This window comes from Chanos chanos, chromosome 10 (assembly GCF_902362185.1).
Source record: "Chanos chanos chromosome 10, fChaCha1.1, whole genome shotgun sequence".
NCBI classification, from domain to species: domain Eukaryota; kingdom Metazoa; phylum Chordata; class Actinopteri; order Gonorynchiformes; family Chanidae; genus Chanos; species Chanos chanos.
The window spans coordinates 11,513,628-11,537,570 of NC_044504.1; the positions used below are offsets into that span (position 1 = coordinate 11,513,628).

General features: G+C 39.8%; 1 protein-coding gene across 1 annotated transcript; it reads right to left on the minus strand.

Annotated features, from left to right (window-relative positions):
* Nucleotides 1-13,687: 13,687 nt before the first annotated feature.
* Nucleotides 13,688-18,393, minus strand: LOC115822796 (E3 ubiquitin/ISG15 ligase TRIM25-like). The gene is made up of 5 exons (XM_030786715.1): nucleotides 17,815-18,393; nucleotides 15,960-16,181; nucleotides 15,551-15,677; nucleotides 15,194-15,250; nucleotides 13,688-14,241 (listed from the first exon to the last, which is right to left on the minus strand). Exons 1-5 carry the CDS (start codon nucleotides 18,391-18,393, stop codon nucleotides 13,688-13,690), a joined length of 1,539 nt encoding a protein of 512 aa, XP_030642575.1.
* Nucleotides 18,394-23,943: the final 5,550 nt, after the last annotated feature.

The following is a 23,943-nucleotide window of genomic DNA, read 5'->3' on the forward strand; positions in this document are numbered from 1 at the left end:
AGAGAGGAGCAGTAGAGGGGAGAGGGAAGTCTTCCAAGAAGCACTTTAAGTTGAGACTGACAGCGAGAGAAGATCCTTATCTCCCTGAATTGACTTGCTCCACTTCACATATGTGTCAGGATGAATAAAGACGTCTATTTTTACTCCAGACAACACCGAGATGAGACTGATGTTCACTAGATCAGCACGTAAACCATCTGGATCACCACAAAACACTTTTGGTCTCTCTCACGGTGTCAGATAAACATTAGGGCTCAGGCCACTTTTTGTTAACATGTGTGTTTCTGTGTGTGTGTTATACGTAAAAAAAAAAAAAGTTTTTGAGGGCTGCTATTGATGTCTCTGTTGTTGTATGAGTGTATGTGTAAACCGCTGTTGATATCTCTAATGTTGTTGTATGAGTGTGTGTGTAAGCTGCTGTTGATACCTGTAATGTTGTTGCATGTGTGTGTGTAAGCTGCTGTTGATTTCTGTAATGTTGTTGTATGTGTGTGTGTGTGTAAGCTGCTGTTGATATCTGTAATGTTGTTGTATGTGTGTGTGTGTGTTTAAACTGCTGTTGATATCTGCAATGTTGTTGTATGTGTGTGTGTGTAAGCTGCTGTTGATATCTGTAATGTTGTTGTATGTGTGTGTGTGTAAACTGCTGTTGATTTCTGTAATGTTGTTGTATGTGTGTGTGTGTGTAAGCTGCTGTTGATATCTGTAATGTTGTTGTATGTGTGTGTGTTTAAACTGCTGTTGATATCTGCAATGTTGTTGTATGTGTGTATGTGTAAGCAGCTGTTGATATCTGTAATGTTGTTGGATGAGTGTGCGTAAGCTGTCTTTGTGTGTAATGTTAAAGGACCAGGTAGATTATTACTGAGGGTAGGAATTTACAAGAGAGCTCAAAAGTCTCAGATCTTATGTGCACAATGGGCATTAATAGAGCGTGTAAGGGCACACAATTCCTTATTTGACCAGTAATGCTTTTCTGCCAAAGTGTTTGGTTCACTGTTAACTTCCATGTGCAGAGCTCTAAACACAACAGACATAAAATATATCAAGTACCACTTCCAATGTGCCCTTGTCATTGCATGACCATACCCCAGTATCAGTGACATAATACAAACTGGTTTGATTTGATCTGCTGGTATGTTCTGTATGCCTTTTTAAGTCTCGGCACAATTCTACAAGGGTCTGTTCTGCCCTGTACAATTCCCAGACCAGAGATGGTGAGAGAGAGAAAGAGAGAGAGTGAACTCTCTTACAAAAATAAAACTTCAAAAAACCTGCATCTGGAATAAATAAAACCTAATGTTTAATTAGAGTGAGGGAAAATGTCTGGTGGTAATTTGGGGGAAGGATAATTTGAAGGAAAGAGTCGGCCGCAATCGTGTCAACTTTGTTTTGCTGCCCTTTATTTATTTATTTATTTTATTCTTTTTTAACTGTCACTCCAACAGTAACTTTTTTGAAGACTTGGAGTACTTATTTAACTCCTGTTAAACCCCTCTGAGTGTTACGAGGACGGCTATTAATGGCTATTTTTAAGTGGATTTTAACTCCTGCAGCCAGTACAAGTCTACATCAGTGGTACTGCTTAGAAAAATGCAAATCTTTGTATTTTTTTTTCATGAAAGAAGACATTGAAATGTCTGCTGTGACAAATTAGTGTTTTATCTTGGTTTTTTTTTCATGAAGAAAAAAAAAACAGTTATACAAAACAGAAGGAGAAATCGGGTATATAAGTTCTAATGTTCTAGAACTGAAAGGAATATGGAGTTAGTGTGCCAAGTTCTAGATTTGATTACACTCTTAACCTAACAAATGACTATAACAACATTCGCACTTCAACTAAAAGTAGCTCAGCGACAATGTTTACACTTGTGTGAAACAGATTAGATGTTTTTAGAACACTTGGAAGAACGAAGCATTAAAAAAAAAAATTCTAAGTTAGAGCAGAGATCACATTTGTCTTGACCATCCAATCTGAGTGTGAACCATTCAATCCCGAACGGTTATTTTTACTCTCAACAAAACAGGTGAAAACATAGAGGACAGTAATGATAGAACACGTTGTGACCTTAAGATGACCTTGGCCATTACTGTACTTTTGACAATTACTGACCCTTTTTTCCTTTTTGGCCCTGTCACCATAAGACAAAAAAAATCCCAACCAGTGTCCACTACAAATCATCTTAAAGTCAAACTCAAGAAATGGTGTGTTTGCAGTTTCTCCGCTGTGTTCTAGACTTAATGTTACTACCTCATGTTGCTGATATAGATGTTTATCTGGGTGTGTGAGATATTTCAGGACAGACTCATATCAGACATGGATTAAAATAAAAACTGAACAGCCAGATAAAATACACCTGTTAAAAGCAATAGTTTGAAATTGAAAAGTAATGTCCGCGGTGTGAATGCAGCCATAGAAACACATTTCATTTTGACTTCAAATCACAGATTCACACCAGCAATCTCTCATCAATACAACAGGAATTTGCATGACAATTAGACACTACAGAGATGAAACAACATTTCACTAAACTGTTTAAACCTGTCTCGTCCCCTGTGTCAATTCATTAAATCAATCTTTCATCCAATAAATTAGTACAGAGCTAATTTAATTAGACTCTCAGTGACTCTGAAGATCTGTTGTATGAGGCTCTAAACCACTCAAAGATTATATAAGGTAGTGACTGGTGTACAGACATTGACATCACTGCAATTTGTGTGTGAGATGCACACACACACACACAGACACACACACACACACACACACACACAAATGAATGTGATCGTGTGTAATACATGAACAGCAGCAGAGTTGACTAGAATGAGAGCAAGAGCTAAACAGCTTCTTTCCTCCTGTCATTCCCACAAGTTCAGCCCTGCCAACAAACAACGGAACCTTTTGTTATAGATTTCTTCTGTTAGCGTTGTCTATGGGGAGGCTATAGCACAAGCACATACATAGTACGACCCAACGTATGTAACCAAATACATTTGTACCACCCCCCACCCCCCCTTTCTCTCACAGTTCACAAACAATCAAAATAGTGAAATGGCAACATTCTGCCATTCTGATTCATATTGTAAGTATGTATGTATGTACGTACATATGCATTTATGTATGTATGTATCTATGTACATATGTATTTACATTTTTTGTTAAGCTTCTGTTTTTTTTGCTTAGTTATTATGTAGTTGACTCTTAGTGAACTGATGGCAATGTTTTGGTTCTGAGGCAGTGCAATCTCAGTACTATGTAGTCAAGTGACTCTGTGAACCTGAAATGTGGAAACGGTTTGCTGCTGCACTCCTGGCTTTGCTAGGCTTTCTGGAGGAAGAGGGTGAGAGTTTCTGTTTTGTTGTTATTTTTTCTAAAATTGTATTACTATCTTTTGAATTTTGTTAAATAATAGATATCAGAATGTCTCTCTCTCTCTTTCTCCCCCTCTCTGTCTTACTCTCTCTCTCTCCATGTCATCACGAAAAAAAAAACCTCCTGCCTTCTCCCAGATGGGGTTCATTAGCAGCATGAGGGGGAATGAATAAAAACAGAAAGAGGGAGACACTTTAATTTCAACACAAATAAAGACATTTCTGATTCCTCCACAGCAGTCACCTGGCAAGACTCTCTGAACCTGAAACCTCAGTGAGTTTCCCCTGAGCCTCCATAAAAACTAAGATTTACAGCAGAGTTTACAGTAGTGCTCTCTAACTGACACTGTAACAACATCGCCAAAAATCAGTCGGAAAGGTAAAGAGGGGAGGGGTGCATCAGTAACCCAGAGCTAGCGGTGAAGCTCAACAGAAACCTGGACTTGGACCACGCCAAAACCAGATCAGCTCTGGAACTGTAGGATAGCCAAAAGGCACACTGATTAATTGGTTGAGACAGTGGCTAGAGGCCTGAAGGCTAACATCCAGGAACAGTACTTCCACTCCAGAGGTTTGGCTAACCATCCCTGGTTCTTCTCTGTCAAATTTGCTGAATACTCTATTTAAAACTAGATATTCAGAGGAACTTGGGTGAAGATGAGAGACCTCATGAAAGACAAATGCTTGGCTTATCTATATGTGAATCACTGATGTTAACACATAAGAGAGTCTATGAGTCAAAAAAACCACCGAGGCGTCAAACAGATGTCTATCTGTGAACACTGCGTTTCAAAGCTTTATATGAATCATTACAATCACATATGCTGTCTCCTCAATAGAGTCCTCAGTCAGTGAGATGAGAGAGCTCCATATGGTCACTGAAATTTCACTTCTTCAGTCTTTATATCTGCTGACCCTGTGGTTTGTACCAAATCCCCAGAATGTTGCTCAGCAGACTTCAGCACAGACACTGTGTATATGGGTGGGTGTATATGTATGTGTGTGTGTGTGTGTGTGTGTGTGGGGGGGGGGGGGGGGGGGGCATTCTATATCACACTACAAATAAGCCATTCAGACAAAGGGGGCAGGGGCCACCCCTTACTGATGTGCACTTCATTTCTGTCAGAGGGGAAGATCACAGATTAGCCAATGAAGGGAAAAAAGAGGACTAAGAGCGCCATGGGAAAGTCTGGTCCACTCTGCCCACCCATCAGCATATCAAGGATCACGGGCGACAAAAACAGGCATCGTGGGAAATCAGTCAATCACAGTGCTATTATGTGTCATTATGTGACAAGATTACACAGCCTCTCTTCAGCTTCTCTGGAAATGTGTGTTGGGGCAACGCTGTCGCTTCGGTTGTCGACAGCCCACATTCACATAAAACGGCTCCAAAGTGAATATTCGCGGGTGTTTGGGCTGAAGAATTACAGAAATGCGAAATATTACGTTTTAGAGTCAACTAACCCCACAGTTTAGTCTCTTTTTTATATCAACCCCAGTTCACCAGAAAAGCTAACGTTAACGTGAGGGGAGACTGTATATCCTCGACTGGCTGTCACTCTGCCGGTTCCGTAAATGGCCGAGGCAACACTGGCGGAATTCTTTCAGCCCCCCGAGTTTTCATATGCAAATGGAGGTTTCGATACGGTATGCGACACAGACCTTCCCCATTTTCAGACTTTTTTTTGTTCATGATTCATTCTCCTAAGAAGGAGAGAGAGTGGGGCGGCAGTGTGGCTTCTCCCTCGTTGCTAAATACAGTTATTCAAATTCTCCATTCTCAGCCTGTCTTTTATTAGGACTTTCAGTCTGCAGAGAGGGAGAGAAAATATCATTCTCACCACGGGACAGATCAGGTAGCCAACAATTCAACTTAAATTTCATTGTTGCTATCTTTGTGGCCACTATTAAACTAATCCACATAATTACAGCTGACACTTTAAGGATTCCTCCCATATTTTCTATTGAACTGCGTGGAGAATACGAAAAATGTCTCCAAGAACACCAAATGCTCCGCATATGGATTTTTCACCACAATGTTAAACATCCTGTTCTTTTTAATTACTTCATATCTTTCTTCTTCTAAAAAAAATTGGCACATCAGCTACTATAATTTTATACACAGAGTTCTATGTTTCTGACAACACTCTCTTTATCAAACTGATGACTACAACGCTGGAGACAGATACTTGCAGGTGCGGATAGGATCCAACTTAGCGAGCGGAGGGTGTCCAACTCTAAAAATTTCTGTAAGACAGCCATAAAAAAGTACCTTTTCTCAGGTCACGTCTCCGTACCGGGTGAGTATCTAACAGACCATTTAAACAACTGGGAGAATGTGTGCCTTGCACCATAAAAGTAGGCGATGACGAATATTGATTAATTGCGTCTGGCGGCTTAGGACGGCAGCCCCTCACCTCTCAGAGCATGGGAACGCATACAGAGCACAAAGCAGTGCGCATAAGCTTTCCAAGCCCGCGGACGCTGCCTTTAGCGTGTCTTTTCCAACTTCCAACTGTCTTAGCGACATCTTACATGTTCCCCTCTTCTGAAGCCCAGTCGGAGTGTAGAAGTAAATTAAAAAAGCGTGCGAGCACGGTCTTGATTGAAATGTGTTTGAAACCCTTAACTTCCCGGAGTTGTAAACCGCAAAATCCCTTCCCTCTTTCCCTGGCAGGAGTTTCAAAGGCGGCCGTTCTTTATTCGGGGAGTCGCAATCTGTTTTTCTTCCTTCTTCACGCGCACTCCCGGAGTTCTCAAAAAATTGTAAACATTGTAATCATGCGATATCGGAAAATACATATACCTCTGTGCCAATTCGCCCAAATGATCAGTTAGAAGTTTTGAGAAATCTGTTCTACGAATGTTGCGAATGGTTTGAAATCCTCAAACTTCGGCGTTTATCATACACAGGCTGCAATGCCTAACCTATAAGTCTAAGTTAAAGCGAAAAAGTAATCAGTGACCTTACCTCAATGACTTAATTTGAATCTGTCCAAACAGATGAAATTTTCGAACTGCCTCTGGAGAAAGATGTTTTTTCCCAGTAGCGTCTAAACTTGCAAGGTCAACTTGCAAGCATCACAATAAAACAAATATGATTGAACTCGTTGCCAATTGTTGTTGGACTTTAGGGGGAAATCTGATGAAGTTGTTCTTTTTTCGGGGTCCTTTAGATTCCTTGAATCAATTCTGCAGAGGTGGCATTCGGATAACGGCTCTTGGTGCGTGCTCGTAGATCTAACGGATTTAGCTTGTCCCAAACTCTTGAGTGGGTATCCTGAGTTTTGGCAGAGCGTACCTCCCCTGCCGTGCGGCTGCTATTGAGAGTCTGACACAACTGAAAGGCGAACTAGTGCGAACCTTGTGTCCGCGCTCGCTCTAGAATGACTCGGAAAGCCAGCCCACCGCTTAAGACCAGCATAGCCCCTACAAACAAACAAAAAAAGCAAGAACCCCGACCGGAGACAACCTCGAGCCTATCAGAGATGGGAGATATGACCGGTATAACGTGAATGAAAAAAAAAAATGTATTTGTATTTTAAAGCGGAAAAGATAAGCCCTGGATTGGCCTAATGTTAGATATACTTTGTTTTTAAATAGATCGGGTATGTTTGTCGATTTATTCTTGTAGTAACCCATCATATTGTAAAGAGACAGATACAGCTTTGTCTCTGACATTTCTTATTTGATCGTTTACCTAAGTGACGTGACAGTCTAACACTGTATGTCCACAGGCAAAAGAAGCTAGGGTTGGTGAGCTAAAAGTCTGTTTTTTAAGTGCGGGGATCCCCCGCGCTGTGTTCTTCTTTGGAACGGTTTCCTGCAAATAGCAATTTCTCTCTAACAGCAGGTAGCAAAGTCACGCAATTCCCGGGGCTATGCAGCGTTTGCTTACGTGTGAGCAAGTTTAATCATACTGTAGTACCACTGAACAAAAGTAATTTTCTTCTCTCTATATTGTTGTAATTCTAGCGGCTGTCTTCCTTTTCTTCCATAGTTTGTATTTTGTTACTATTTGCCTAATCGAATTGCGGCAATTGCCTACACTCAACCGACACGGGGGTCTGTTAGTGAACCAAAGGCCTCGTTTGCTTTCCCTTGTCTCTCTTGTTTCCCTTGTTTACTTCGGGTCATTCTCATCGAGTCCAATGTGTTTCTTTGACCTAAAGCTAATTCCGTGTCAAGGTGCGAAAACCTCGACAACACAGGGGCGCTTTTGTACGTACCCCTGCCGTAACCCAAGGAAGTCAATATTTATTAAAGATAAGAGTCATTCGTCCAAATCCTGTTGGCGCTGGCAGTTGAATTTTTGACTGAATGGGAGCAAAACCTTTGCCAACAGTCTCATGAGTTAATCACGTCCTTATCCGGCCACCAAAGCGGATGATAAAGTTTCTTGTTACAATATTTTTGTTCAATTTGAGAATCCATTAAATTAACACCTTTTTGCATAAAACTGTTATCATTTTCGCCACGTGCCAAAGACAGTAATGGAATTTCAGAATTTTGAAAACAGGTGTGCAACTATAAGGATAACAGTTTTTTTTCCTTAACAACACGACTACTCGTTATACTCCGTACTTTGATATTTAAATTAATCTTTGGATTTGTCTCTGAAATAATTTAGGAGGGCAACGACGAGCCCGACATCTAGTGGTCAAAACTGTTCGAGCGTCTCATCGAGACCAAACGAAGACTTTTCCCCGCCCGCAGAGAGGGTAAAGAGTGGAAGAGCAGAAGTTAATAGAAAGTCAGGGAGGTTTTTGTTCATGCCTTAGGGTAGATAAAGAATTCTGTTAAAGCTAGTGAAACTCAGTGAAAGCTATGGGTTGCTTTATCATTAAGTCACAATAAGATCTTACAGGGCTGCCTCGACTTCTGCGGCTCTAGAAGGGATGTTAAGTTGGTTTGTAGGTTTTGTGGTTGGAGTGTTACAGAGATGACAGAGGGGTGCATGTATTACATGAGCTCAGTGAAGCGTTGTTATAAGTAGACCTATTCCTTGACTGCATTAGCTGCGCACATGCACACACACACACTTATACTTCACTGTCTGATGCAGTCTGTGTAGTGATGCTCTGTCTACACTCCTCGAATGGGAAGCGAAAGACATTTCTTATCTCCATGGAATGTGGAGGAAGCTACTCACTCTACTCAAATGATAACAGACACTGTTGCAAATGTTCACCCACACACACGCGTACACACCAATATTCACGGCCTAAAGTAACTGTGTATGCCAAGGGCCAACATTAACTCTAAGGACACAATCGTCATGGCAACTGCTCCTCCTTAAACAACACAGGCTGTTTTTATTGTTTTATGGCTACTCTGGTTGTTGTGTTTGTGACCGGCATCCCTGGAATAGCAAGGACACAATAAATGATCTTTCACCTCCTATTCATCCACAGGTTCCGGCAACCCCATGGAAGAATTTTTCACCAAAACAGAAGCCATGCTACTTTTAAGTTTAGTTTGCTTTTCATTTCATACTCAGTATGTGTATGTGTGTGTGTGTGTGTGTGTGTGTGTGTGTGTGTGTGTGTGTGTGAGAGAGAGAGCGAGAGAGAGACAGAGAGAGAGACCAACATCTACTCGTGGTGAAATTTAGTGCTCTTTGGATAGAGCTGCCTTCTCCATAACAGATAAATAAATATTTCCTTCAGACACTTTTGTAAGCGCTGTATTTCTGATCTGAAGTCTAAGGAATGAGCTGAAATAGCTTCTCTCTTATGCTCTCAACTTCATTTACATGTATTTGTTCAGTAACAAAGAAGGTAGATTTTGCTTAAGGAGAAGGGTTAAGAAATCACAAAAGAGAAGTGAAATGATCAAACAAAGAAGAGGATGATCAAAGAGGGGATTCAGAAATTTAGAGGAAGTGTAAAATGAAGCCTATTGCTGTGTGTGTGTGTGTGTGTGTGTATGTGTGTGTGTGTTCATACACAGGCATTAACTTGATAAGGAATTTGATCAATCAACCTTCCTAACACAACCTCCCCAGTCTTTTAACAGCTCCACCCTCTACCCACTACCCCACTGACCCCTCTTCTCTGTGTCTATATGGCCTAGAGAGAGAGAGAGAGAGAGAGAGAGAGAGAGAGAGAGAGAGAGAGAGAGAGAGAGAGAGAGAGAGAGAGAGAGAGAGAGAGAGAGCGAGAGAGAAACATATAGTGAGCTGTGGTGTCTGTTTACACGGTTTCATCATTTCTAAAATTAGCTGCTGTCTCTAAAAAGCCTTTCTCTCTCTGGGGGAAGAAGAGTAAGAAAAGCCCTCAATGCAAACCAGATGAAAGATTAATGGGGCAGTGTCATGCCAGTGTCTTGCTTCAGCTCATTATCCAATAGGAACGTTGCATGGCAGTGTGTGATTTCATCTCATTATCCAATAAGCTGGTTGCATTTCACTGATTCCTCATTATCCCGAGGACTGAAACAGATCAGTGAATGAGCACGCAAGCTCAGTTTTGTGTCGTATGTTAGGATGAGAGAGAGAAGGAGCAAGAGAGGCTTTCATCATGCAACCAAACATGCTGCAGTTGTGGTCAACTGTACGGTAAACATTAAAAAAATCAAGTCTACATCACAATTTAGAATCTCTCTTGTTCTCTCTCTCTCTCTCTCTCTCTCTCTCTCTCTCTCTTCTCTCTGTATGTGTGTGTGTGCAGAATTGCTCTTTTCGAAAAATAATTATACAAATCTATGGTAACTTATCACTTACCTATGGACCATCAACAATATCTTGTACTTGAGCTCCCTCTGCAGGCTACAGCCTGAACAGCTCCTGTGCCTGGATTCAAACATGCAATTAAATTGCCTAGTAAAAATACATAAGGTGGACATAAACAGTGCTTCTATGTATAATTTACTCACATAGACCCAGTACTTAACCAATCACCAGTCTCTACCACTCACATAAGCAAATTATTTAGCCCCTTGAATATATAGAAGTGACCCCCTTGAAAATATAGAAGTAATCACCTGTTGCCTCCTGGCTGGCTCGATCAGTATTGATAATGTACCAGGACCCAATGCTTGCATTCACTTTCAAGGCATATGCATAGTGTTTAATTTCAAAGCAAGATCCATCCAATGGTCTTCAAGAAGCTGAAACTATGACTGAAAGCATAGAGTATGTATATGCTTGTATGATTGGTGATAGTTTGTTTTGTGGATTTTATGGATGGTTTTATGGATAAAGTAATATTTACATCTATTGCTGTGGCCTGGAAGGGAAAAAGAAAAAAAGGACTTAAAAAAACCAATCCATGAAATGAATTCAGTTTGTCATGATTGTTCAATTGTGTAATTTCTTCAACCTTCATTCCTCTGCTTCCTATAATTAAGTCTAGAGTCTTACAACTGGGCATTCTTTTTCTAACAAAGAGGGAGGGAAATCCTGGTTGATAAAGACCAGATACTTGCTCACAGTGCTAACAGAAGAAGTGACCTTGGGTCTTGGGTACTCAGGTACATCTAAGCGTAAAGTGCTACAATCTCTCTTTGAGGAGTTTCTTTGAAGAGTCTATAAAGATTAGAAATGATAACATGTGCTGTAGCCCCATGATGTAAATCATAGGCACTGTGTCATTATCAGAGGAATATAATCCTAAGAACCTCATTCTCTACAAGACCTAAATTTTGTTGAGCCCTAAACCATTTGGGCCTAGTTAACAGAGGGTTGTGAGTTCAAACTCCACACATAACATTTCACTGCCATTCTGACCCTGAGCAAGGCTGACACAGAGGTGTGTGACCTTTGATTTGGACTGAAATAACTTAACATTGCTCTGAATAAGAGCATCCACCGAAGTGAGTGAAAATGTGCCATGTTCAGTACAAAGCTGTTATTGTTGTTGGCTTGTTTTTTTTTTCAGAAAACATTTCTTTACCAATTACAAATCTCTCATTAACAATAAGCCAGTGTAGAAAATACAACCTGATCTAGTTTAACCAGTTTCAGACTTTGCAAATGAACAACAAAGAGAACTGCAAAGAGCTTGGATTTTAGGATATGTTTGCTTGTTTTCTTGTGCAATAGCAAAGACAACATTTTAAATGAAGAACAGCGTATGGTGGATGTAGTATGATTAATGTGTAGTGTAAGAAGCTCTGCAGCGGTGGGAGAATGTGTCTAACGGTTAAGTACAGGGACACATGGGATGAGTTTGAGGAAATATGTATGTCCTTAAGACATCAGAGATCTCAAGGAAATGTCCCAGCTTTATTGGATTTGCTTGTTGATAGTAGGTAGATACTTCAAACAGTATTGAATTTGTTGGGTTTTGTTTTTCCTCTTCAAACACAGTAGGGGTTTATGTCCCTAATGTACACACATGAGGGAAAAGGCTCTTAAAAGCTATTTTTGAGGGGATTTAAAAAGAACATTCAGACCTGGACGAGTGTGGGGGGGACTACTGTGTACATGAAAGATTTCAGATATAAACACACAAAGAAACACGTGCAAGCACACACGCACACACGCGCACAAATCCACACACAAGGAATGCTGGAATTTTACAGTATAAAGGCAGCAAATGTTGTATAGTGGGATGTTTTTTTGAAAGAAAGAAGGAGACACAAAAACAACTGAGAATATTATGGAGGTCTCTTTATATCAAAGCAATAATTCCAGCGATAAAAACATACAAATATAAAAGCTTATGTAAGGTTAACATTTTATTATAGAAAAAAAATAAGATTTTAAAAAATTGAAATGAAGCCTTAGCATTTCTTAGTAGTATGCTTCAACAGTAACTGATTAGGACAGCTCCTTGACTGTTGAATGATTTTTTTTAATGATTACTATTTCTATTGCTTATGTCTGTCTTTGAATGGAAAACTTTCTCAGACAAACAAACCATTCCTATTGTTGATTAGATCAAGCAGTGTATCAATACCTGTAAGCAATATTGCAAGCACACAAAGAAGCTACTGCAAGCTACTGCTAGGTTAATGTCTGCAGTTTTGGTGTTTGTTGGTCTTAGTCTTAACTTACAATAGGGTTAGTGCATTGTTTACAAAAGGCATGGCCATGAACAGAATAGCTAAAGTACTTATGATGTGCTGTGACAGATCCAACTGAAATAAATTGGCAGGATCCTTTGTGCAGATACACCATATCGATAGTGTCCAGCGGCAGCGTTGGTCGCATGAAGACAAGAGAGTCGACCAGTAGAAGTTCCCCAATGGAAGACACAGAAGGAAAGCACTCCTGAAAAGCTAATTATCATTTTCTTTTTTTCTGCCTGAACGGCTTTGCACCTTGTGCTTTCGGTAAATAACACCAATTTTTAACTGATATACAAGTCTACGTTTAAATAACCATAAACACATAACAACTAATTTCCGTTACCTGAAGAAGCATTCATGTTCTGTCCTCGCTGTCTCTGTAGGACTATGGTACTGCCAGTCAGCCAAAAACAAGGCAGACTGCATCCTTGCCTTTGCGACTCTGTCCAGTCGCCTGGCACTACCTGAGACATGGATTCATCCAGAGAACACAGCGACCCCCTTCTGCACACTCAACCCACATCTTTTTCTTTGAAATGATAAAACATCAACTTCTCTGATAACTCTTTAGCCCCTCCCCATCCACTCCCCCCACCTCCTACCTCAGTACAGCCAACACCCTTTCTGATTTCTCTCCTTCTGCCAAAGCAAATGTCTTTAAAGTCATTCTCTCCCACCATTCCACCACTGGTCCCCCATTCCCTATCCTCTTTTCCAAGGTTTGCTGTGGGTAAGACCCTCCGATAAGGCAAGAAACGTTGGCGCAACAGTAGATGACAATCTGGCGTTCGCCGACCACATTACAGCAGATGTGGTCACAGACTCTTTTTTTTATATTTCCTTCATTTCAGACAGCTGATTCTCATATGCTTTTTCCAACCGTTCCACAGTTACGGAGAATCATTGGATTGATGCGTTCAAAAATAATTTTCTTTTTTTCACAAGGAGGACTCCCTATACAGCTCTAGTTTCCTCCAACAAGTTATTAACAAAGCATAATATTCAGTCAAATATGAAGTGACTGATGATGGAGTGTCTATATTGACCTTCCATTCCCTCTACCATAAGAGTGTGCGCTGTCCCTAAAATCAATGTGGTAACAAATCAATGTGGTAAAATTTTACAGCTCCAGCTCTACTGGGCTTAATTAAGTAAATGAACCAAGTAAAAATTAGTCAAATAAAAAAGCAAAACAAGTATATATATCAGGAATGGTTCTGCTTTTAGAATAAAAAAACAATAAACAAACCTTCAGGCTGAGTGACAAATAGTGCGGTGCAGTGAAATGTATAGTGTATCTTTAAAATGCAGCTTGAGCTGAGAGTTTGCCAAGGGAACAGAGAGTCGCACTGCAACCAGAAAAAACCCTAAAGCCTGGATAAAGGGGCTCTGTGAACGTTGTCTGGATTTTCTGAAGGAGCTTCATTGTCTCAGAAACGCTGTAAAAGGACAGAGTGCCAGCATTGTGATCTAAAAACACTCCTATCCTAGAGGTTTTGGGAATGGTAATTTCAGTTTGTTCATTGCTGTGCCAGAAGGTAAATCTCTGAGGACTGCAGAGCAAACTCCAGGACTTATCATTGAACCCAAAGACACAGTCATCATCTGGTCCATTTCTGGTGATTCCTTTATATGAGACTGCAATGCCTACCCCATACGGACCCTTCCAGTTAACCTCCCAGTAACAGCGCCCAGTCAGACCCTGGGCACAGAGTACCTGGGGCCAAGCCTGAAACCTCTCTGGATGATCAGGATATGACTGTAACTGCTCTGTCCACGTGGCTTTCTTGTAATATTCAGACAGAGTGAGATGTCCATTCACAGTGTTGGAGTCCAGTGTGAGTTGACATGCATCTGTTTTGTAAACAGTTAAAAAAAAAATTGGGTTATTTCTCAAAAGTGGTCTTAACACGTGGCATGCTAAAATTAGAAATAATTCAAGTGTGCATGGTTGTTATCGTTTGTTAATTAACAAATTACAGATCAGGCCTTTTGAGAATGGCAGCTTAATTGTCAAGAGCAGGAAGATACATGACGTAACACTTGAATTAACTATTCATGGTTCATGCATGATAGTACATTATTAACTGTGTGTACACAGAGAGTGTGCGTTTACAAAACTCACATTTCAAAAACTGTTCTCTAGTGTGGGGCTCTTGAACAAGCAAAGCGCTGTTTTTCACTAGACAGAAAAAATAAAAACATAGAGGTGAATGAGAGAGAGGGAGACATGAAGCAGGTAATCTTCCATTCTCATACACTTATTATTGTAGGCCTGCAAAAATGTTCTGTTATTAAAACTTACATGGACTAGGTTTTGCTGCTGGCACAAGTCCGATGTTTTCCACTGAAAGAAGTAAAGAAAATTATTGGACTGATGGGTTCAAAAATCATTTTCTTTTTTTCACAAGGAGGATCCCCAGATTCCCTATACAGCTCTGGTTTCCGCCAACAAGTTACTAACAAAGAATAATATTCAGTCAAATATGGAAGGATTGATGATGGAGTGTCTATATTGACCTTCCATTCAGATTTAGTGTAAAGTATTTTTTCGTGTTAAGACCACTTATCTCTCAAAAGTGGTCTTAACACGAGGCACGCTAAAATTAGAAATAATTCAAGTGTGCATGGTTGTTATTGTTTGGTAATTAACAAATTAAAGATCAGGCCTTTTTGAGAATGGCAGCTTAATTGTCAAGAGTGGGAAGATACATGACGTAACACTTCAATTAACTATTCATGGTTCATGCATGATAGTACATTATTAACTGTGTGTACATAGAGAGTGTGCATTTACAAAACTCACATTTCAAAAACTGTTCTCTAGTGTGGGGCTCTTGAACGACCAAAGCGCTGTTTTTCACTAGACCAAAAAAAAACCAAACAAAACATAGAGAGGTGAATGAGAGAGAGGGAGACATAAAGCAGGTAATCTTCCATTCTCATACACGTATTATTGTAGGCCTGCAAAAATGTTCTGTTATTAAAACTTACATGGACTAGGTTTTGCTGCTGGCACAAGTCTGATGTTTTCCACTGAAAGAAGTAGAGAAAAAAGGTAAATCTACTATGCTTAGAAACTTCTTAAATACAATGCATGTAATTTGTGTTTATGCTGTCAACAAACCTGCTTTAGATATTTTTTCAGTTATTTCCAAAATACAGGTCTCTGCCACTTTCTCTTTCAAAACACACACTGACTTTGTAACCTTCGCAAAAGAAATCTGAGGTTTAACCGCAGTGTTGGGCAAGGGGACAGGTGTAGGAGCAGCCAAGACAGCTGGAGAAGTCTAAAATTAGAGAAAAATGTAGAAAGTTTTGAAAGTTTTTTGGGAACTCAGACATGCTGATATAAGGCAGTGTGAATGCCAGCAATACACTAAAAAGTATAACAAGCATGTTTTCCTACATTAATCTAACCTAACCTGTCAAATCAAATTAAAATGTTAACAATGTCTGAAGATGCAGGTTTCAACTTTGGGTAGTTTGAACAATTATTTTCTTATGTACCTTGTTCACAGTTGAATCTCACATGGAAAATTCTATCCAGTATGAGTTATTGGCAATGTTACCTTAAGGAAGTGGATGTGATTGTCTGTGCTGGTGAGCTGCTCCATCTGGCGTTCTGTCTCTCTTAGCTGAGCGATCTCCAGCTGAAGCTTCCCTGAAAGTTCTTTAGTGTCCCTCATACAAACTTCCCCCTGTCCTTTAATCATGTCCTCCACTTCAGTCTGTCTTTTCGAGATGAACTGGATCAGCTCCTTGAAGATTCTCTTATTGTCTCTGAGAGCTGCCTGTACAGAGGCCTGGCAGGTCACAAAGAGAAACCCACTGAAAATCCATCCAAACAATCATTTCACTAAACGCGGGGTTGGAAAAAAGGTTCCCTGATGGTTCGACACAATGGTTCAAATTCTGAGATTGCGATGAAACTGAATTAAGACGGTGTTTCAGGATCATGTGTATATCTGTTCTCGTCACAAGATAGCGTTTCCAGGTTGAAGATAATACTGCAGGTATTTTGGTCTTGTAAGATTATGAATATTCATACTCACACTGAGGGAATCTTCAGTCTGTCTGAGGTTTTGCAGCTTATTCTCTCTCTCCTGGATAATCTTTCGAAGTTTTGTTTTGGTTTCGTCCAGTTTTGTCTGAAAATCCCAAATTACTTGTAATCACAATTTATGTGAGTGGAATTGTCACAATCTTGAAAAACAGTTGTGTGCATGTAGTCATGACAACATCAAAATTTATTCTTTCAACAACAATTCAATGATCCCACTCACGTGAAACATGCCAAAAATGTCACAAGACTACAGAATATGACTGATTAAAAATAGCTTGAGATAGCTGCAGGCAGTGTGCTCAGAGCTAATGCAAACCTGCCAATGCTTGCTTTAGCCAGGATGCCATTCCTGTAAGTCACTGACCAGAACTTCATTTGCCTCATATTTGATTAACAAAGAGATTTCTTATTATAATGGGGCCATAATACATAAGTACAGAATGGCATTTGTACCTGTCGGGTCTCTGTCTCCACTTCCCTGTCTCTTGGCTTATCAAAGCCAAGTTGGATCTTATCGGCTAAACCCCTTGTCAGTTAATTATTGCATGTGTAATCATAACGGAGTTCTTTGTTCCCCAACTGTGTGTATGTAAATATACCCCTGTGTTGTTCTTTGTCCCCTTGCAAAGTCTTGCACTTGCTGTCTGTACCAAGCCATTCCTTGTTCCTAATTCCTAGTGCCTAGTTTATCTTGTTCCTAGTTGACCCTGTTAGCCCTTAGTTTAGCCCTGTCCCGTTTGTCATGCCCTGTTCTCTCTGTTCTTGTTTAGCCCTGTTCTCTCTATACTATCCATTAAATACACTTTACCTTATTCCTGACTTTGACCTTACCTAGCCCCCAGTAGCTAGTTCATTGTGTTCCAGGCCCTGCCTGTTGTTTGACCATGAATTTGGAATGCGATTTGGATTATAATAATGAACTGCTCGCACTTGCATCCAGCCTTCCTCTCAGTTCACGATAGTTCGTGACAGCTTTTTTTTTTTTTTTTTCAAATGCGACCAATTAGAGACAGTCAATACAGATCGCTTAAACAGACTGACATGATGAGTCATGTAGAGAGTCGGCTTCAACTGTTGTAGATCACTTAACACTGCAGTTGATCCCGTGACACCATATTCTATCACATACAGTTGCAATGCAATTCAATGCAATTTCCTTTTCACTGTGCTGTGGTTCACTAGTATCACATAATATGAAGATTGCAGCCTTGATTTTTTAAAACTAAAGCATAAAAATGGGCTTTCTGACTACCATTCAACATCCCAGCAATTTCTATAGAGAACCACATCCCCACCACGTTCTCTGTAAAGTACCCAGATCACCACCATCTATGAAGATACTAGATCCTTTTGACACTTACCTGCCTCGCTATCCTTTCAACAGCCACTGAAACTGTATCATGATTTTTGTGTCCATCCATTGGGCACATTAAGCAAATGCACTTTTGGTCAGTACGACAGTACATTTCGAGTAGTTTGTCATGATGTGGACAAATGTGTTCTTGGAGCTGTGTACTGGCTTTGATCAGCTTGTGTCTCTTCAGGGCAGGAGAGCCATAGTGCGTCTGGGCATGTTTGTCACAGTAAGAGGCCAGGCACACAAGACAGGACATAGAGGCCTTACGCTTTTTCCCATTGCAGATATCGCAGGCTACATCTCCAGGGCTTTTGCAAAGCTGAGCAGGTTCGGCTTGGAATCCTTTCTTCTTCACTCTCTCGACCACATCAGCCAGTACCGTGTTTTTGTTCAGAGTAGGTCGCGCGCCAAATTTCACTCGACACTGTGGACAGTTAAAGTCGTTAAACTTATTCCAGTGACGATCAATACAGTCCATACAGTAGTTGTGCCCACATGGAATAGTCACAGGCTCGTTGAGCAGGTTCAAACAGATAACACAGCTGAGCTGATCTTCATCCACAGAGATCTTGGTCTTGGCCATTGTGCAGCATGTGCAGAGTGCTCCTGACTGATTTAGTTTCATTTCTCCTCCTGTTGCTTTTTAAAATGAAAATGCCACACCCTCCTCTCCTCTAATTTGTTACACAACCACGAGAGGGACAGAAACTAAGGTGTCATTCAAAAAAAAAAAAAAAAAAAACAGTTTCACAGAAAGAAACTCTCATTCAAGAAACTGATTTTGTTTATTTTGTTTATTGAATTGTTTGATGTTCAGATTACTTAAATGAAATATGTTTGTTGATATTACAGTTGTCACATACATAACCTGAACAAGAATAAACTTGTTAGTAAAAGATTACTTTGCGTGTAACTACTTGAAGCATTAGACAGTTACATTAATTAAACAACCACAGTTTCTTTTTCCTTTAATACAGGGGAGGTAAACATCAGAATTCGCAGATACTGAACTGAAACTTTATCGCTCTCACTCACGGTACATGCGTTATAGTGGCTTGGCTGTCACCATGTCACAAAAATGTAACATACACACTTGTAGCTGTAACTTATCATAGTGCGCAAATGAACATTTCCATTTCCATAAACTCAGAGAAAGCTGACTGAGTTATTTCAGCATATTATGGTCTGTTTTCGACAACAAGCTCAACAAACTACTGCTTCACATGATGTAGAAAACTATGTAGTATGTTTGGACTGTGTTTGGCACATCCATGAGAGTGACAATATCATTCAACTGAACACGTCAGAAGATGTTTCACTGTCTGAATCATCACAGTGCGGTGAGGGTGTGATACTCAAGAGAAACCGAAAGTTAACAAGTAGGATCTTGTTTTCCTGTCATACCCCTTTGCTGTTTACATGGGAGGTGCCAGAAGGGTGCTTCAGCACCTCAAGGAATTTTGGTCATGATTTATCAAATGTGACAGCAGAGTGTTTCATAATTCCGTCCAAATTTGTTTTCTGGTGACTGTGTTTTCTGATGCCTTGTGCATGACATTGTGTCGTCACGGCATTATTGAAATGATAAAACACTGCATATTGAGATTTAAAGATTGTTCGACAGCAAAAAATTGTCCTGTATGCTGAGATACTATTAGCAGTTTTAAGGGAAAATCAAAAATTAAAATCCAAATCACATAGGATTAAATTAGTCAAGAGGGTCATTGCAGAATTGGAGGACAATTTCGGCATCAACACTTTTGAAAAATTGACCCTTTATTTGATCATTTTTCTGTTATGTATTTAAGAAAAACAGGTAATAAACCATCAAATAATTTGGTTCGTCTGCTCAATTCCTTATGAGATGTTTTATTTCTTGCGTGCTAACACTTTTTTTTTTTTTTTACTAACTTCAGTATTTCTTTTCAAATGTTTGTTCAAATACATTATGCATATAATCATTCAAACTATTAAAAGGACAAGAGGTTAAACCCTTATGAGCTGAGAAAATCATTTAAGATTATTTTAATAAAAATGATATGGTAGCAGGGTTGAAGGGGCCAAGCGTCACAGGGCCACAGAGCCACCAAGTAGACAATTATTCAGAACAACCACTGAACAGGACACCAGTCCATCACACGGTGAACAGACACATTGACACCCACTGTCAGAACTGTCTCTTGATGATCCATGATTCATGGATTTTTTACCTAAAATCCAACAGGTTAAATGAGTCTATTCAATTCACCGTGATCCAGGGACCAAGGGTAAATAAGGATCACAAATCTCGGACAAACAGTTCAAAAGTTATACAAAAATTGTACTCTCAAATTTGGCCTGTTGATGACCCAACTGGGAATGATGGATTGACCCCAAATTTGATGCCTGGATACCTTGGACTCCATTGCCAGACAACCATTGCAAAATGGCCAACACAGAGGGTTAATGATTTCCCAGCAAGGGTTCTTTCCTGTGATGATGCACAAGAAGTTTGCCTGAAATATCTGCTTTCGTCCTGAAGTAATGCCTTTGTTGAAAAATGCTACCGCAGCGCGAACTGACAGCAGTCTAACCTTCGCCCTAACGCTTAGCGCATGCGCAGAACCGCTAAATAGCACATATCGATAGGTAGCACGACTTGTCCGAACACCCCGTCACTGCCCGACGACATCACGGTTTCCTTGAGAAACAGATGCCTCGGTACGGAAAGCCAGTATGTCTGATAAACGTCTTGCAATCTGAGTGAATTGTTCTCGTGTCTCACTATGTTTGAATGTTTTTTGCCCATCAAGCTTAGATTGATTAGATCCCAGTTAATGTGTGATCATAATGGAGTTCTCAATTCAGTGACTTATGTCTCCATAAAGACAAATTACACCCCTAATGGCTGTTTACTCATCCGCGCTGATGCTTCTATGAATGAAGAGCCTGCGCACACCGTGATGGATTTTCTTTTTCTTTTTTCCTGTCAGTGTAAAATAAGAGGCCCTTATTTTGGCATTGTACTCCGTAGAAGGAGGGAAAATATAATATGAGCATCTTTTTACCACTTTTGTTGTATTGTTGTACCATTGTCCTGTCCTGTTGAAGTCAATATTTAGAAAACTCGCAGTAGGTTTTGCTTTTGTTAATTAATCTTACACAATGGAAAGTTTTTGCAAAACTCGTTTCACAACCCTATATATATATATATACACACACACATTACGAATCAGCAGAGTCGCATTCTATGCTTAGCTGCCCTTGAGATTCTATAGATTTGATAATAATTGACCAGTAGAGGGAGACAAACTCTATATGTAGTTTAAAGAAAAGTGTGTGTGTGTGTGTGTGTGTGTGTGTGTGCGCGCGCGCGTGCGTGCGTCTTTGTGTGCATCGTTCAGTAAAAGCATTGGTTTCAGATATGTATGTGTGTCTGTGTGTAATTTACAGAGCGTGGTTAATGTCAAGCTTCACTGCACTCCCATCTCACCATTTTATAACCATGAATTAACTGCACATAGTCCCCTATAGAGAAGAAATCTATGGATCCTGTGACTCTCTCTCTCTCTCTCTCTCTCTCTGTATGTATGTGTGTGCACACACATGCCCACATGTGTACGTCCATGCGTGCGTGCTTGCCTGTATATGTGTGTGGTGTGTGCCGTCTAAATCACACGCACACTGGCTGAAGAGCAGACCAGTGCTCCAACTAATTTATTCATAATGGTGGAGAAGTATGACACTGAGCTAATGTTTATTTTAGAAGTTGGAAAAACTAGATGAACCAATTAGCATTTTTCTTTCTCACTATATTGCAGCATTAAATATACATCAGAGGCATTTCAATGCAAATGCTTTGCACGATTAACTGAAAAACAGCCTTGTTTGGAAAGATGGTCAGTAGGTCAAAACCTGAACACCCAGAAATGCACAGAATTTCTTTGCTGAAAAGAAATGGGGTGGAATCAATGTTTTCAGTGGTGAGTTTGACTGAAGAGTGGAGGAACGTTCACCTGTATGTCACAGGACAGGTTGTCAAATTTCAGTCTTTCTTCTGCATTATCTCTCTCCTGACAAACATCAGACTTCTTTGTTGTTGCTGGTTTGTTGCATCATTGTTGGTCAAAGGAGAGAGAAAGTTGTGTGTATGTGTGTCTTTGTGTGTGTGTGTGTGTGTGTGTGTGTGTGTGCGCGCGCGCATGTGTGTGTGTGTTACTCATCATGCATTATTTACTGTAAAAGTCTTGAGTTTCCTAATCCATAATTCAAAGACAGAACACCATCTTTCCTTTACTCATGATTACTGTATAACCACACCACCTCCTCAGTTATCATTCATGTCAACCAAGTTCTTTGCTACTCGCGGTTGGGGGGGGGGGGGGGGGGGGGGGGGGGGTTGGGCACCTCTATTTAATCTGTCACCTCTAAATAAACTTTTTGGACTTTTGTGACAGCTCAAGTTTACTGAACACAAAGCACCATCAACATCATGTAGGAAAGAATTTCAGAGGTAACTTTTAGTGTGTGGATGACCAAAGGCTTGTTCTAAGAGACATCCTGTCACTTTTTTCTTTCACTTTTGTCAAGGAACTACAGGTAAAGCACATATACGAATGTTTTTTTTTTCAAACACAATAGTTTGACAATAATTAAAAAAAAAACACACACACACACACACACATGGGCAATTAGATGAGCAAATAACACATAATACAAATTTGTGCTCATATCACAGACAGAGATAAAGCATCTGGCTTAAAGCATCTGACTAGGTCTCCTTAGATAGTTGCTTTATCTATAATCTTTATAATCTCAGGTAATTGTCCCCTCGTAGTGATACTCTGATCCTTTCAAGCTGCTGCATGACAACATGACAATACCTATAAAAATGTCATAAATCACGTGTATTGATTATATATGTTAAATTTAACACATAAGATCTGTCCATCTGCCTTTTAGGACATGAGAACTATTTTACTCAGGGTTATAAATAAGCTTGTTTAAAAAAATGGAATATTCCACAAGAGCACTGGCATTGGATAGATTTCGACTTAACCATAGAGAATACAGTATGTATATACAATAATAGAGGTTAAAAAAAAAAGGTATAAAAATATATATAATTCTTTATTTTCTGTGAAACACCATATGGCTCCAAAAGTCTCTTTTTTGTACTCCCAGCCATTCCATATAAAAACTTTGCAGTAATCTCTATAGTTAAAGCCTCTGTGTGAATCAGTACAATGTAATGGCCATAATTAAATTAAAGGATAAGATGCTTCAAACAGAAAAGACTAATGAATGGGTATCATTATATTTTATGATAATTGTATGGTTTTTTTCCGCATCATAGACAGAATAAAAGTTGTGTTTATGTTTATAAACATTTATTGTCAATTCAGACATTATGTCATTCTTACTTTTTTTTTGCAATTTGACGGTGGCTTAGTACACGCACTGATTCAAATGAAAATTTCCAAGTATTTGGCACAAATGTTTAATCAAAATCCATGAAAGTTCTCATAGTAATCAGAAATTGATTTTCAGTCATATTCGATTTCTTGTTGCTTCTTCAGTGTACGTGCATTGGTCTATTGTTATGACAGCCTTAGATCTCAAGTGCTGATCTAATGAGCTCTTTTCTCTTTTCTCCATTGTCCTCTGGTTTAGACATGAGATGTTTGTCTGTCATTGTATTTTACAAAGACGGTGAAGATCTTCTCAATTACCCATGATTCCCCTCTCTGTGCACCTGTTCTCAGACCAACATGCATCTGCAGATACTAGACACCTGTCATAGTTGACCTCTGACCTCTGTGGATCAGACACGGAATAAGCTTTGAGGGTTGCACAAAACAGTCCAATTAAAATACAAAAACACACACACACACTAAAACACACTGGTGTAGCTATTTGTCTCAGTGTGTTTCATTATGTCACATTGTGCGTGTGTGTGTGTGTGTGTGTTTGGGCAGGCGAGTGGAAACTCTGTTTGTCGTTCAAACACTCGATCACTCCCTTACATGGCAGTTTTAAAGGCTAGGCTAAAGGGCTATCTGTCTTTTGTCCACAGTGTGTGTCTGTGTGTGTGTGTGTGTGTGTGTGTGTGTGTGTGCGTGCATGCGCGCGCACATATAGTTGAATGTTTGCA